The sequence below is a fragment of the Rhea americana genome, unplaced genomic scaffold, assembly GCF_003343005.1.
Source record: "Rhea americana isolate MKP2758 unplaced genomic scaffold, rheAme1 scaffold_21, whole genome shotgun sequence".
Classification (NCBI taxonomy): Eukaryota; Metazoa; Chordata; class Aves; order Rheiformes; family Rheidae; genus Rhea; species Rhea americana.
Window position 1 is genome coordinate 4,892,847 of NW_028186258.1, and position 16,053 is coordinate 4,908,899.

General features: G+C 41.7%; 1 protein-coding gene across 1 annotated transcript; it reads right to left on the minus strand.

The window, feature by feature from the left end:
- Positions 1–563: 563 nt before the first annotated feature.
- CRLF3 (cytokine receptor like factor 3) lies at positions 564–16,047 on the minus strand. Its single transcript, XM_085304648.1, has 8 exons — positions 15,894–16,047; positions 13,465–13,672; positions 11,320–11,407; positions 10,681–10,858; positions 9,180–9,402; positions 8,030–8,162; positions 3,997–4,109; positions 564–3,731 (listed from the first exon to the last, which is right to left on the minus strand). Exons 1-8 carry the CDS (start codon positions 16,014–16,016, stop codon positions 3,478–3,480), a joined length of 1,320 nt encoding a protein of 439 aa, XP_085160774.1. The 5' UTR covers positions 16,017–16,047; the 3' UTR covers positions 564–3,477.
- Positions 16,048–16,053: the final 6 nt, after the last annotated feature.

The window sequence follows — 16,053 nt, forward strand, 5'->3', positions numbered from 1 at the left end:
TTTATGAGGGCTTGCTGCCCTGTCAGCAAGGTTATTTCATGAGTTAAGTTTCCTTTAAAAGAAACCAAAGAAATKGAGCTGGCATCAGAAAGCAGAAGTAAACGATGTGAAACTGCATGTTCAATATGGACTTTATTAGAAGGGGATTAAATCAACGTTGCTTCTTGATCAGGCAGTAATGGTGGCCAAAAACTACTGTGTAGAAGAGTTGAACCATTCAAAGCAACTTCAAATATGTGGCAAGAGTAAAATGGAGTAAAGATGAGCTGTGGTGGAGTATTGAGGAATGTAGTTGTAAAAAAAAAGGGGGGGGGAAGTGTAAGAAAATGATTGTAGCTGTGAGTTTAGAGCTAAACTTCACAGAGAAATGAAAGTAACTGCAGAAATGAGGAAGCTGAAGAGTAACTTTTTTGGAACTTCTGATGGAATAAAGGTGAAAGTAATGGAAACAGAAGCTCTTAAACGTGGGTGCAGTGCTACAGATTACCTCTGATGGCTGTGGCAACTGAGCTCACCAATATGCAGCTTTGTACCCCTGATTAACAATTTACTAAACCACACAGTTGAGGGATAAAACTTTATTAAAAAATATTCAAATATCACTTGACACAAATGTCTTAGTTGAGGTAAGTGAGTGCTCTAGCTTCAGAAAACACCTTTCAGGATTTCATAAGCAGTTAACACTGTTGCTTGCAAGGCTCCAATAGCTAGAGGGGAAAGACGGCGAAGAAAGCGTCAAGTCTTTTATCTATCTAAACTCTGTTCTAGAGAAACAATTTTAACCATTTTAATCCAAGCCTCTTCAGAGTTTTTTAGATACCTATTACTCAGGTCTTTCACCCTGAGATTCTTTACCCCTCCCGCATTTAAAAGGTGCAGCTCTAAGAGGCAGCTGAACAGTACCTACTCTGTATTTCAGGCAGCAAGTCTTACACTGTTTTAAAAAAAGAGAACTGGCAAGCTGGCCCTGTTCTAGATACAGCTAAAGCATATTTAGCCTATTGCCATCCTCAGCCCTCAGGAGGAGCTGAGGGGCTCCTGCACTAGCCCTTCACAGTCATCTTAAGCTGCTCCGTGTGTATGTTCTGCACAAAGCGGCATGGTATGACCATCTCCAGAAGTACCTGAAGTGAAGATTTACACTTCGTGTTCTAATGCGCTGGTCTGTATCTCCCAGGGCAGTAGTCTATCAAACAGTCTGACTAGCCCCTCGAAAAGCAGATGAAAAGGTACCTGACCCTTTGGTACCTCGAAAGTGTAGATTGCTAATTTAGCTTCCATAGAGTGAAAATACTAGGATACTAGTACCTGCACTAGTACATCTAGCAATAATAAAATAAATCTTCCTCTACTTAACAGTGGTGATAGCTGCTAGCTACARCGCTGACCTGACCATCTCTGAACAGGACGGATCCTATTTGACCATCCCCTGCGCTTTCCTAGCTATAGCGAAGGACCTGGATGTGGGATACAGTGCGTTGCCGAAATGCTCCTCGCAGGCTAGCTGCRAAGGAGCCCCAGGAGTACAGCGTAAGCCAGGATCCTCTGACTCGCTAACAGTGAAGTAGTTAAGCATGAGGAGCTGAGAATACAGCAGGCTCTTCTTCGCTATCGCTGGCTAATGTCACCTGCAGCTGTCCAGTCATCTTCTCTTTGTACTTTATAGTAAATTAGAATTTAACTGCCATATACATGTTTTTTTGCATACATTTGGATCTATTTTTTTTCCTTTAAACGGCATGAATGCCAGCCTCTGTTCTCTTTTGAAATTCTCATACCCCCACTACAGCTATCTAGGTGAAAAAATTCAGGGACTATGGCAAAACTTTTTGTATTGATAGTTTGATCATAAGGGATATTAATCTAATTAAGGCTTTTTATGCTAGCATAGAGGGCTAATGCAGCATGTTAACACTGAACAAAGAGTGTAGAATGATTGTCTAAGTCTTTATAAAAAATACTGCTACTCTAACATGCATATATATATATATATATATAGATTTACTGATCTTGAGGTAAGAAGGCCTCTTTAAAGCCCTCAGCATTTCTTTAAAATAGTCTTTAAATCCAGTAGTATTGCAAATGAATCTTTTGACCAGGAATAGGACTCTATTTGAGAAGTGCAGTATTCTAAATCTCATTTGCTATTAAGGCAATACTGGTAATGTTATATAGCTTTTTAAAATAAAAGTTGAGTAATTCACAGGAAATTCTTACCTGTGTCCCCCATCTAATAGCATGGGATGAATTAGCAGTATCTATCTGCTCCATTTTGAGTGGGCTAAGTCTGTGCCAGCAGGGTCTGTCTTAAGCCCACAACCACCCCCCCATCTCCACYGACTCCTGACCCAGATCCCCAGCCCCAGCCGGCTCTGGCCGTGTGCTACTGCTCAGCCCAGGCTCTCCCCAGCGCTTGGCACATCAACCTGCACTACTGCACTTGAACGCGAGGGGTTTGCTGGCATCTATTCTGCACAYGCTGTTTGGGATTTCCAGGAATCCCCTGTTCCATTTGTCTCTGTTGATGGACAGCAGAAAGCAAGGTCATCTCCAAGTCTTCCAAGGGCTCCGTGAGGAATCACGGCTGCCACCTGCATGTCATGCCTGAAGGGTAAAGCAGCAAGGCCTGCTCCCATGTAGCCAACCAAGCAGAGCAGAGCTGGGGGAGACCATCCTCCCCTAAGCGTTGGTCTAGTTTGTCAGACAAGTGTCAGCATTAAAGTGAAAATGCAAGCATCACCATGCAACTACTCTAGAAGTTATTTTTCAAGTGACAACATAGAAAACAGTTCAAGAAATATCTGGAAATAAGGCACTTGCATAACAGTGAGACTTTAACAGGCAGGCTACATATTTAAAGAGACACTTTGGCTCAGACATCCTTGTTCTGGGAGAATGAACAGTACCGTGCATGGAAGAAATTGCTGTTGCATGCAGTACCCGCTACCTGTTTAGATTAAGGCAGTATTGTGTACAAGGAAGCATGGCAGAACATCACCACAGTAAGTACTTTGTGGGGGAGGTTTTTTTTGTTTGTTTGTTTGTTTTTTTTTTTAAGTGGTAGAAGTAAAACTTTGGTCCATTAACTCCAACCCCCCAAAAGTTACAGGCTTATTTCACAGAACAGCAGCATCAAGCAAAGTTAATTCCACACAAGCGTACCCTGAGACTAGAGTACAATGAAATACTGACGAAAAAAAAATCAAGTCTGGAGAGGGGAAGGAAAAAAAAAAGTCTTTGTGGACTGTTTAAATTAATTTGCCTAAGCAAACGCCTGTTTAACTTTTTCCAGAGTAACAGATCAAATGTTTCACAATTTTTTTTAAATGAATCCAGTAGAAAGTACAATATAGTGGAGTTCAAGTAATATAAAGACAGGTTTTTGTTTACAGATTGTTGATATCAAACAGCTGGAAACCCAAATTTTAATATTACATTTTATACCAAGAACAAGAACCTCTTCACTTGCTTGGGCTGCTAGAACACCAAAACCTTCCAGCCTGGGTATGAGAACGAACATCCAAAATACAAAGAACCACAGCATTGATCAAGTACCCAGTCAAAGACCACTTCCCTGTTGTTAGAGCTAATGGTTACTCTAAGCTTGAAGTTGCCTCCCTCGTTGCTGGAAGGCCCTAACTGCACAGCCTCCATGTCAAACGTCACAGTCGATCCAGAAGTGACTGCAGGCAGTTGGTTTGTCATCTCTTTCCCATTTACAAATACTGCCCCTGAAACGGCCAAGATACCAAACATTATTTCTCACTTTCAGCATGTACTAGAGGTGCAGTGCTACGTCTCCCCGTTGTTGCAAGTTACAATACTGCAAAAGCAGGAGAAGGAGACTCATGATCCTACCAAACATTTTAACTGCAGAAGGCGAATGTACTCAAAATACAGTTAAAGTTGCATGTGTGTTATCCAGGATGAGGGCTAAGAAGAAAGAGSTTTTGGAATAAAGGGATTATGCTCTTCAGTTATGTGACTCAAACTCACCGTTTGTGCTAATGCACACAGCTTTATCCCGCTGCAAGGAATCGTAGCCGTTCTGCTGCTCCACGCACACCCCTAGGCTGTCTCGTCTGTCTGGCTGACCCACGGTTTCAATTCTACCAAGCAAAAAGTGAAGTCAGACCCTCAAGTTTTAAATCAAAATGCACAATGAAATCCAGACAATAAGACCCTGTCATACCAGACCTCTCTATTGCTGCTCCAGGATTTTCAACAAAGTCATCCAGCTTTGGGGGAGACCTCTCGAGTGACCAAAGGTCCTACCAGCCCTTCCAACAGTTCCGCTGAGCATCGCTGTAGCCATTAGTCTGTACAAAAGGTGAACCTGCCGCTTTCAAATTTTCACTGCCATTTAATAAAACTTTCTGCTATTACAGCTTACGAGTCTTATGAAGTGATTTCTAGTTGCCTGAAATGTATCTTAAGAATCAATATGCATAAAACTACAATCTATAGTTACCTATAACAGATTACTGGTTTCAGTAACTGTTTCYGTAGTTTCAGCAAATATTTCATAAGTAAGTACTCACATGCTCAAAGGAAGCCTGTTATTAAAGCTACTTTTTTGATTTCTCAGCAATTCTGCTATACAGAGGGAATCTGTGGGGGGGGGGGGAAGAAGGCTGATGGTGTTTTTTCTTTTTTTCTTTTCTAAGGTGCTAAATCATACTTTGAAGAGAGCCCGAATGACATAGAAAACTCAGTTTTACTAACAAACCAACTCAGCCGGTCTTTTTCAGAAAGCAGACTGGGTTGTTTTCATTACAGCATAACAGAAAAAGCAGCGCTGATACTTTGTTGTTGCCAAACAACAGGAAAACTTAAGCAAAAGCTTTAAGAACTGGAAATTAAATTGAGCACTGGACTGGCACACAATGAGTAAATTCTTTGAAGATAAACATGGAAGATCAGACTGGAACCGTGTTTTACTTTTGCACTCCATTACGTTTTTCAATCTCCTAGGAAACGTCATTAAGATAGCAAGAGCCTCCTGTTGTAAAGCAAAGCAAATAAAAAAAAAAAAAAAAAAAAAAAAAAAAAAAAAAAAAAAAAAAAGAAATAAAACATCCTACAAGCTTTTAACATGGAAGCAATCCACAATGTTTTCCCAAAACAACTTTAAACTAATTTTACAATTCATTTTGGTACTATATTCTAGATTTTAAACTCAGTCACTAGTRAAGTCTCATAAACAGCTATTATCTGTAAACTTGAGAGGTAAAGCCTTCGTACATAAGGTAAATAATTAATTCCACCCCCAGTTAAAGGNAAAAAAAAAAAAAAAAAAGAAAAAAAAATCCACTAAAGTGTAGGAATTCTATCGTTTCAATTTGTACCCACTCTTACTTGTTCATTTATATAGCCCCTATTTTTGCAGAACACTGTCGGAGTAACCTGGACCTGGAGCACTATGAAGAAACAACTGTCACACGAGGAACAGGACAGAAAACCTCTGAGGCAGGAGCAATGGCTCGCCTAAAGGYGAATGTTTACGCAGGAGTCAGTCCAATACCCCCTACATTTATTAGGTTCAGCTTCCTCGGTGGTAGCAACACTGAATCCAGGCTGTAGCCACATTCTGCACCATGCACTTCTGTATCCATCATACCCAGGCTTTCCAGTGGCAGGGCTACCTGCTCTCCCTCCCTACACTGCTTGCCTTACATACAGCCCATTCTGCACTCTGCAAAGTGAATATACAGGAAATAGGAAAGACAAAACTTCCTTACACCATAAGGAAGCAGCTCGAAGTGTCCAAAACAACAGCCAACCTGTAATTCTTCTGTAGCTTCCCTCTTCTTGCATGCATGGTRAAGAGGGCCAGGATCTGGCTTAGGTCACCATTCCTTTCCTTACTAGATTTTGTTTTTTCAGCAATTAATAACCAGCCCTAGGCAAAAAAACTAAAGATGAGGGAACACTACAGAGCATCACTGTAAAGTCTCCTAAGCTTTGCTTTACTAGACTGGTATTTGCTACAATGTTAACAACTTTATTTTCCAGCCCCTATGATCCTTGGGGCTTCAAATTTTTTAAAAGCCTGCGGAACACAGGGTAGGAACAACGCTTAACAGAACGGTTCAATCCCTTCTCATTACTTCCAGYGCTGCAGAGCAAAAACTTGTGCCCCCACCACTGCAGTATTAGGACCCCGAACCAGTTCACCCGCSACCAGTTTCCATTTGCCTCAGAGGACAGAGAAGTAAATCCACGGGCAATCACATGAACTTCATTTCTGAATAGCTGTCAGTAGAGTTGGGGCAAGCTCCTGACAAAGTCTGTGCGATCTTTGCATAGCGTCTGCTGGATGATCTCAAATTGCTAGCCTGGCCAGACTGACTGCGGCTCCCTGCTGCAAGCAAAAGCTTTACGGACAGCTGTGCAGCTGGTCTCCATGCAGAAATATTCTCTCTCCCAAGTGCAACTCCCTGGAGGCTCCAAAGAAATAGAACTAGTSTTGACCTAGATGCCTTGCCTCAGAAGATATCTAAAGCAGTCTACCTTTAAAAAGCAGATACAAACTGTCTTTATCATAGCTTCACTTTTCACTGACCAGGCATGCCTGAGTCCTGAAYGCACAAGAAGTTTACAAAGCTGCTTCACAAACATCTGTAATATGAACCTTGCTTACGTTTGCTCAGCAGGCCACTTACCCCCTTGTGAACATATCTTTGTTTCAATGGATGGAAAAAAGCCAAAYGTCAAATACTACCTCTCACTGTTCAGCAAAACCTCATACACTTTGAAACAGACAGCTACTCTCAGGCCTGGAAAGAAAAACACAGTCTATTTTTTAGTTTTTCTTCAATCTTAAGATTCATCTCATTACATCTCTTGCAGACATGTGCTTTTAGTGCTCCACCATGCTGAAACAATCTCCTCTTGGAGAAAAGTCCATGTTACCAAACTAAAGCAGAAGATTTTCATGTGTTACCAATAAAAGAAGATAAAAGACACTGGTCTGAAACAGAACCAAGGGAAACCTCAAAGTTCTGCCTTTAATTGCACAGGCACTTCTGAGCCAAGAGATATTAAATCTAACAACAGATTTCAAATGGAAGCTTTCAATCCTTTTATCCCATCTCAAACAAGGCAGCTGAATACATACTTATATTACAACCATTTAAAGTCAAGATAATTCACTTTCAGGAAGGCAGAAATGAAAAGCTATGGAATAAATTATAAAAATACCATAAACAAGCCTCTTAAGTTGCCTTTGAGGATTGCTTACTGTACAGCAAGAACAGTTTTATTTAACCAGAGGAAAAAGGAATACAGCTTCAAACTCTTTGAGGTCTAAATTACAACTGATATATCCACAAGAAGTTCCTCCTACCCAGTTAAGCAGCAGCATCTCAGGGATACGACTGAAAGCAGCAAAGATGCCAAGGCTTTTAACCTCATTTTGTATCAAATTAAAAGCCTGTATTTCACAAGAYACCTTCTCCCCTCAAGAACTTCTAATGCCAGTTGCAAACAGTATTGTCATCAGCACTCCAATTGTCTCAGAGGTTRGACACACCAGTGCCAGACAGTCGTTCTTGCCTGTGCCAACACAACATGTCTCCAAGGACACAAAGCAGGTGGACACTCAGGGAAGGAAAGAACTTGGTGATAGGGCAGCTTACCCAAAGCTGAACAGAATCAATGGAGAACCTCCCCTAACTTCTGATTAGACAGCAACAGCTGCTACAAAAACTAAGAGGAAAACAAGTTTTCCACAGATATGGAATATGGCTTAGCATGGCCTATTTTTTGCTACCCCGCAGGAATTCTCTCTAGCTTCTGTTCTAGACAGGTGTAGATCCTATCTACACATCAGGTGTTGTCCTAAAGATTGAGGAAGTAGAAGAYAGAAAAGTTGAGAATTCACACAGACGTGCTATCTTGACTGGGRCTGTGCTGATGTAAAACATGCATCAAAATTCACATTTGCACACAATTCAAAGGTAACAGACTAGAGAAGGCAGGTTGGTTCRCAGCAGATGCGCCAAATGAGCAACCCAGAAGTACTTGCCTGAATGTTAATGTCTGCCCACAGAAGTAAGTAGGAGCTTTGGAGTAGAGCACGCCACATGACTGAGAATCATTTCGAAGYGCTATGTTTCTTCGACTGCTCAAACTGTAGCCCTCCAAACCAGTTGTCCATTCTTCAAAGAAAAATAAAAAGGATGAAYACCAACTAGACTAGATACCTTACTTCTTAAGGTTTACCTCTTACGAAGCTTAAGTTACATTAAGAACAGGGKCTGTTTTCCCCTTCCTCTGATGGAGATTTCTTTTTCAAATCATTTACAATTACAAAAATATATATATATATATATATTTCCCAGCTCGTAGGGTTCGTTAGAAGTTCACTCTTTGCTGTGATCCCTAGGAAGTCATACTGTACGCAAACAAAAACTTCTGTGACTCAATGCCCTTAAAAATTTGAAAGCGAAGATAAAACTGAAGTTTTCTGTCCCCAGCCAAGATAAGAACGAGTTTTACAGATGGATTATAAACATGTCATGCGAACATAGGTCATAAAAAATGCTGAAGTAGGGGTAGGAGACAAGGAAAAAAGAAAATCTTCATTTTTCTCCTATAAGCACTGGCTAAGTCCACCTGCTTTTTCATCAATCTCTTGTTATTAAGCTCATTTCTCAGAAGAGGGTAACACCCTCCTACCTTAAGGAGAACAAAGTCCTCAAGCTAACACAGGAACTAGACAAAAGCTGAAACAGCTCAGATTCTCTACTTCTCTTTGCACTCAGAGCTCAAATGAACCGCAGAGAAAAAGAGCTGCCCCCACCTCAATAGTAAGTCTGAACACAGCCCACATTTATTTYATAAAATATGAATCGTAAAAATGGTGAACAATAAAGTTGTGCACTGACAGTTTCCAAGCTGACACACTGAGCGATCTGATGGAAATGCTCACTATCACTCATACCACAAAGCTGAAATCCAAATTAAGCAAAGGCTAAACTCTAGTATGGAAGATTAGATAATGCATCAGGTATTACACACATACATTGCAGGTCAGAAAACCCCACTATCAGACAAAAAAAGCTCCATAAATCAGACAGAAAACAAGCTCCAAAAATCATTCAACTATAGACCTTCAGGAGTCCTGCACAGATGACATYGACCTAAGATGAAGATAAATAGCAGTGAAGCAGTACCATGGGGAACTAGTGTGGTATGGCCAATTTGAGGAACACTCCATGGACTCCACTCCTGCCGTCCATCTCCTCGGGCACAGACTCTGAACTGGTAATCGACGTTAGGATCAATATGCAGTACAATGAACTCTGTCTCTGAGCCAACATATACATCTTCAAATTGACTGGCAGTGCTCTTACGATATTGCAGTCTGTAATCTTGTGGTATAAAGTCATCATCCACCTAGAGAAACATTTATTACATTAATGAGGGGCCCCGCTCTTTTCTTCCCCCCTTCCATCTCTGAAACRGGACATGCTAGCATAGTATTGCAGGCTGCCACCAAAGGTGATTCAGAGTCACAAAGTATTTAAGAACAGAAAACATGTTCCAGAAAATAAAATCAGAGTTTGAGCTAACTATTACAAAAGGAAACACAAAAATGATTTAATTGCAGTTTAACAGTATCTGTAGAAGAGATGTTTATCCAAAGGCTTTTCAATCTAGCAAACGAAGATGTAACACAATCCAGCAGCCAAAAGTAAAGACAAATTTGGAAAAGAAATTCAGTGTTAATTTTTAACAGCAAAGGGAGTTTGCTATTATCTTTATTAAATTGTTCTAGAGGATGATTTCCCATTCTCTGGTATTACAAAATCAAAAGAGAAAGGGTTTTTTTTTTTTTTTGGGAGGGGGAGAAGAAAAAAAAAGTCTCTACTATCGTTCAAACATGAACAAAACTCAGGAAAATCCTTAGCACAGGCAATCAGATTAGATGCCACCATAGTGCCTATGGTTTTATAATTTGAATACACATCCTTTGCAAGGTAAGGTGACCAATGGCTGGCTGTTGCTAGCACAACAAAAGTTTGTTTCTTGCTGCTAAGGAACACAGAGCTGTCCAACAATGACTAAACCACATCAGAGCATAGCAGTGATTTATTCAATAAAAATATTTCTCAAATATTGAAGAAAATCACTTGAGTATCTAATGCCAACATTAGAATATTTTTCTCTTTGCGTCCACTGYATCTCCCTAAGAACGCAAACGTATTTAGGTGTAAAGAATATAACAAAACAGGTTCGGCCTCCTCTAAAGGAAAATACTGGTTCTTCTAAAGTGTCTTCAAAGGGGGACAAAAGCATCACGCCAGCAATGAAGTTCAGTCTCAATGAGCGCATCCAGTTATTGCTGCCACACAAATGAACTACATAGCTCCACAGCACAAATGGCTACATGTGAATCATATGTCAGAAACAGATTTTTTTTGAAACCAGGATTTTTTGATGCCATTTTACCTCAGTCATGGACCACAGATATAATACTCCTTATTATTTATTTGTTTAGCTGGGTATAGTATCTGAAGGTAGCATTTCTTGCTTGTCCAATAGGTTCTAACTAYACACAGGAGTGGACTATTCCTTTGAAAGCAGTAGAAAATTTAGAAAGAAATACGCATTTTCTGTTTATTTCAATAAAACACAAGTTTGAATGTTTTTTTTCCAGGATATTCTACCCACCTTACACCATCGGACTAATATACCTCCAGGTTTCTCAATGAATTCCTCTAACTGTACAGGTGGGCGAGATGCTATGGTCCCATGTCTGAATATCTGATTTTTCAATATAGTAAGGAGGCAGTCATCCAACTGGGCAGACAAACAAGGCACATCGACCAAGGAGGGAACTTCTGGTAAGCTGAGAAAGGAAAGTGTGCCATAATGAATGGGGCCAGCTTCCACGTATTCATGTGTCATCCATACATTTGAATCTATATAGACTTTGTGAGGAAAGAACTGCTGTGGAAATTGGCATGTGCATTTCAAACTTGAGACTCATAAAACATCCAGTGTTTCAGTTTCAACCAGACTGTCTGTTCCTCAGGAAATACTCTGAAATACAGGCTGTTCCATAGGGAGTGGTTTCATCATTCACGAATAAACAGCCTATATATCTACAGAATATACACAGGTTGAAAACTACTCCATCTGTGACTTCCAACTTGGTGAAACTCTACGAAATAAACAGGACAGCAACACCTCAAATGAAACTTCAACAGCAATGCAATGGAGGGCTTTTATTTTAAAGGAAAGGATCCTCTATAAAGGAACAGCATATGTTCTCCTGCCCGACATCACTTCAGTGTGTCAGTATCTTACCTATCTAGCTGAATATGTAATGCTTTCTTTGTAAAGCTGCATAGTTTCTCATTCTCTTGTCCCACATCTCCATGGATTGCACTCTCTCCTGGAATCAAACGGTAAAAACATTCCTAATGAGAAAATGTCCAAGACATGCATTCTTCACTTCAAGGAGTAACCAGTTCTGACAGGAATAGCAAGTTAAACATGCAACAYTCTCAGCACTTTTGCTAGACTCTTAACTAGAGAACAAAATTATAGTTAACAATATAAAGCCTATCTAGCAACTTTTGAAGCTCCCAAAGCTTTCTGTAGACACACCCATAACAGATGTAATAATTTGCCTCAGGTCTCAGACAGTAGCAGAACTGGGGGCAAATGCCAGGAATCAGAATTCTTAATCCTTTCCTCCATCTGCTTTAAAGGAAGGGGAAAAAAAAATAAAAAAAAAGCACCTTCACTGAACAGAATATCAAATAACTGAAACCAAAAAATAACTTCAATCACTGTTCTGCTTACTACAATCTATATAATTGCTATTGTCATAATGTATGAAAGAACCTGTACATTAAAGTGTAGAGACAAACAGAAATCTTTTCATAAGCTTTCCAAATAAAGTAGTGGCTCACACTTCAGCTGACAGAGATGTATGCTCCATTTCTTATCTGATGACTTCATGGTAAATTTACAACATTAGCAACTCAGTCCATTTCTAAGTGCAGGATTACAAATCCCTAATGAAAAACATACATCATAATTGGCAGCAAAAGATTTAATAAGCATGGAGGCTTAACTGCGTTCTGGCTCAGATGTAATCTCTGCTCACTTTAACAACACGACTTAGCAACGCTTGTATTGCTGCAGAGAGAATTGTGACCCATGGGATAGGAAGGGCACAGCTAGCCAGTGTCTCACGAGATCTGACTGAAACTTGTATAAAACATAAGCAATCTTTGTCACCACCTTGTGATTCGGTACCTCTATATGTAAAATGGAAACAAGGCCACTACCAGCTGCCCCAGAGGCTGCAGTACTAGTAAGAAACCAACAATTTAATTCTTAAATATTGTCACTTCCAAGCCAGCATGTTCTTTGAGCACTAAGCTCCCATCTAAATGCAAGCTAGTAGATCTCCTCCCACTCATGGGAGACTGTTCAATGCACTTCAGTTCACAAAACCGAGATCATGTTGAAAGAAAGTTAAAGTTGAGACATTAGAACAATGCAAGGAAACTGCCAACATATTCATGGCTGCAACGTGCTCCAAGTAGGTTCTCCAACGTGGGGAAACAGTCAAGAGACACTCCTTTCTGGCTAGGTATTTATAGCAGCAGTAGGGCATGTTCTGCCCTTCACCATCATCTTCCTTTTCATTTACTTTTTTTTTTTTTTTTTTTTTTTTTTTTTTTTTTTTTTTTTTTTTTTTTTTTTTTTTACATCTATTTTTATCTGCTCATCCTCAAATCTTTTGGAGGAACCTTTTTCCATATAGTGGCATACATATTTTTCCTGTTAGGTGGGGAACATGAGGAATAATCCTTTATCTTCAGTTGCTATTCCATAAGCTATAAATAACCTCCTTCCAGTCACAAATGTTAGAACAAACATTCACTCACTCAGTTTGAGCAGCACTTACTTTCCAAGATTAAATAAATTCARATTTTAGCTAGTTTTATTGTGGTAATGAGAACTACTTGTCCACAGCACCCTTAGAGAGGACTAACATAAATTTTATTCATCACTGTAATTCTGCTGGACTCAGTTGCTAACTTAGTAAGACCAACAGAGTTTTTGTTGTTGTTGTTATGATACTGAGTTTATATTTTTTTTCAAAGCAGCTGAACATGATCCTCTTTCCAGTGCCCTGGCATGAAGGATAACTCTGCAGTAAGATACATTTCTGAAAGCAGGCTGTCTTAAGAGTGCTATGCTAACACAGGTACAATTAACCCTAGTTTTGCAGTGAAATACTAAAATACATGTTTGTAAGAGTCAATATTGATTGGCTTTTTCCTACAACTTTCCACCTGTAATCTCTTGGTAACAGTTGGTATGGCCCAAAAAAATGAGCCAAATATACTGATCATAACAGGAACATTCCAGTCTTCAAGAGAAGACGTACTAGAAGGTAGAGCTAACGCTTAATTTCAAGTCCTGCCTTACCTTCACGGAGCAAGTCATCAGCTGTACTGACTCCATGCTCTATTAGTTTCTGGCATTCATCCAATGGTTTGATGCTCTCTTGTTCTATAGTATCTACTTCCTGCAGCAGTGATATCAGTCGCTCATCCAACAGCTTCTTTAGGGTCCCTTTCARATCATTAAAATGTTGCTCAAGTACATCTCTGGTCAATGCTGCACTCTCTCTAATCTAAATTGAGGTAACAAGAAAGAAGGATTCAGGATAAAAATCAAAAATCATGCACGTCTTATTTTTCTGAACCTCCTTATTTGCATCTGCCAGTGAAAAGCTGTGCGTGAAGTCAGCTTTAAAAAAGAAGACCACTGGCAGTTAGCAAATTAACATAGTCATTTTAGTATATGTGTGGCAGAGAAGGAGGCAAAGAAACTAGCCTGGACAAGGGGAAAGGCATATTAGCTAAGCAAATCAAGATAATGTCTAAGGCTAGAGCTAAACACAAATTGGGTTATTTGTATTTCAATCAAAGATCTTTTTTCTTCTCAGAAAGATCTGAACATTCTCTTTGTCTTTTCCCCTCGTCTTCACAACTGTCGTAATCCTATTCAAAAACTTCTCTGCCACCATATAAAGGTAATCCTCACTGAAAACAGGAAGTATCAGTCTTCTACCTACCTAAGAGCACTTTTTCAGAGCATAACACCACACCAGTTCTTTTTAAAATCTTCCTACAACTACTTGCTTTTTAATCTTTTTCCAAATAGCCCCCTGTGAATTTCTTTGAATGTGTCTGTGCTCCACAGTTACAGAATGGGGTGAAAAGCAGATCTGTTTTGATGCTGGAAGAACAAGATCACGGCAGGTTCTACAAGTGTTTATTAAAATGCTTGCAAACTTGCGGAATCTGACTTTTACAGAACAAAATGCATTTGAACACCCTGAACTAATGATCCAAAAGTCAGAAGTAACATCTCCCCATGAACAACTTTAAGTTATGCACACAAGGAAATGCTGCAACATGCATGCTGCCTTACACGTAATTTCTAGATCTTTAGATGTACAGGCAACCAACACAGGAAGTTCTCTGGTTAGGTAAAATAAATTTCCTCTTCAAGTAATGTTCATGGACCTCTGCAGCTGCCACATAGCTTTGTTTCCCTTCTCTTGTTATTTCAATGCTTAAAAAAAAGGGAAGTGTTTAGCTTTGTACAGGGGTGGGGTGGAGGAAGACAGCAAGAACAGTCACTTCTCCAAGCCCCATTACCTCCATCACTTGCAGATACAAATTCAGCAAGTCAACCTTAGCGYTTCAACCAGCTACACAACCAGCACAGCGTAGAGGAAATGCAAGTCCTTAAACAAATAGAGTTGCACAAAGGCTTTCAAAAATCACATCCCATTGGTCCCAAAGAAAAGGATATGACATACGGGATCTGAAGAACTTTCCTAACACATTCGGCCACCAGTCTCCAAACAATGAAGCTTCTGCTACCTGAACTCAAGTCTAAGACACTYGGCGTTTCTGGACATTCAGCTTGAGTGCCTGCTGCGCTGCTGCTTTCTTGTGGGCAAAAAGGTGAGCAGTCCCAAAGTTGGAAAGAGGGAGAACAAAAAACAGTGCACACAGGCAAAAAAAAATCCCCCTGAGAGGAAAATAAAAGTTAACTAAGCAGCCCGAGCCACTGCAGTAAGACAAGCTGACTCGCTCTCAACACATTTTATCAGGCAACACCGGGAGGGCAAGGTTTGGACTAAAGGCAGCTGCAGTTGATACTCAGAGGGCATCTCAGCAGAGCAGCCAGTCTGTCAGTGGCTCTCCAGTCTCCCTGTCCGCACCGGCACAGCTAGGACGCATCTGCACGCCAGAGCGGGTGCGYTATCAGCCCCAGTGAGAAGCCTTCCCCTGCCATTAGCGCACAGCCACAGAAAAACCAGCTAACCCGTAACGTTAGCGACACCTGTACGTGCCCCCCGGGGGGACGCGACCCCCCGAGCTCCGTGCAGGGGCGCGGCGGGGTCAGGATAAAATTCCAACCGAAGCCCGACTGGCCTACGCGGACGTTTTTGCTCACAGGGGAGGGCAAGGAGACACGCAGGACGCGCTCTTTAGAAAAGACTTGGCATCCCAGCCGCTCCAGATCGAGCCAGCCCCGTTCTGTCGGTACCTGCTCGTGCCCGGGACGCCGGGGCCGGTTCAGGAGCAGCCTCCTTCGCCCCCCACCTCCGCCCTCCCAACCCCTCACCCGCCCGTCTCCAAAACCTTCCGTCTCCGCGGCGCGCACGGCCGCCGCACTCAAGCTCTCCCGACGGGGCTGCGCCAGCCCCAACGACGCGGGGCGGCCGCCCACCCCGGGACCCGCTGGGCCCCCTCCCGTGCCCAGAGCCCCCTGCCAAGCCCCGCCAGGCCCGAGCGCGGCGGCGGCAGCGGCGGCTCCCGCCCCGCCTCCCCCACCTGCTTGCGCGCCTGCTGCAGCCCCCGCAGCCGCTGCTGCAGCTCCCGCCGGTAGCTCCGCGCCGCCTCGATGCTCTCCCGCGCCTCCTGCAAGAGGAGCCGCGCCTCGGCCTCGGCCTCCATGGGCAGCCGCGGCGGGCGGGCAGGCCGCGGGGCGGGG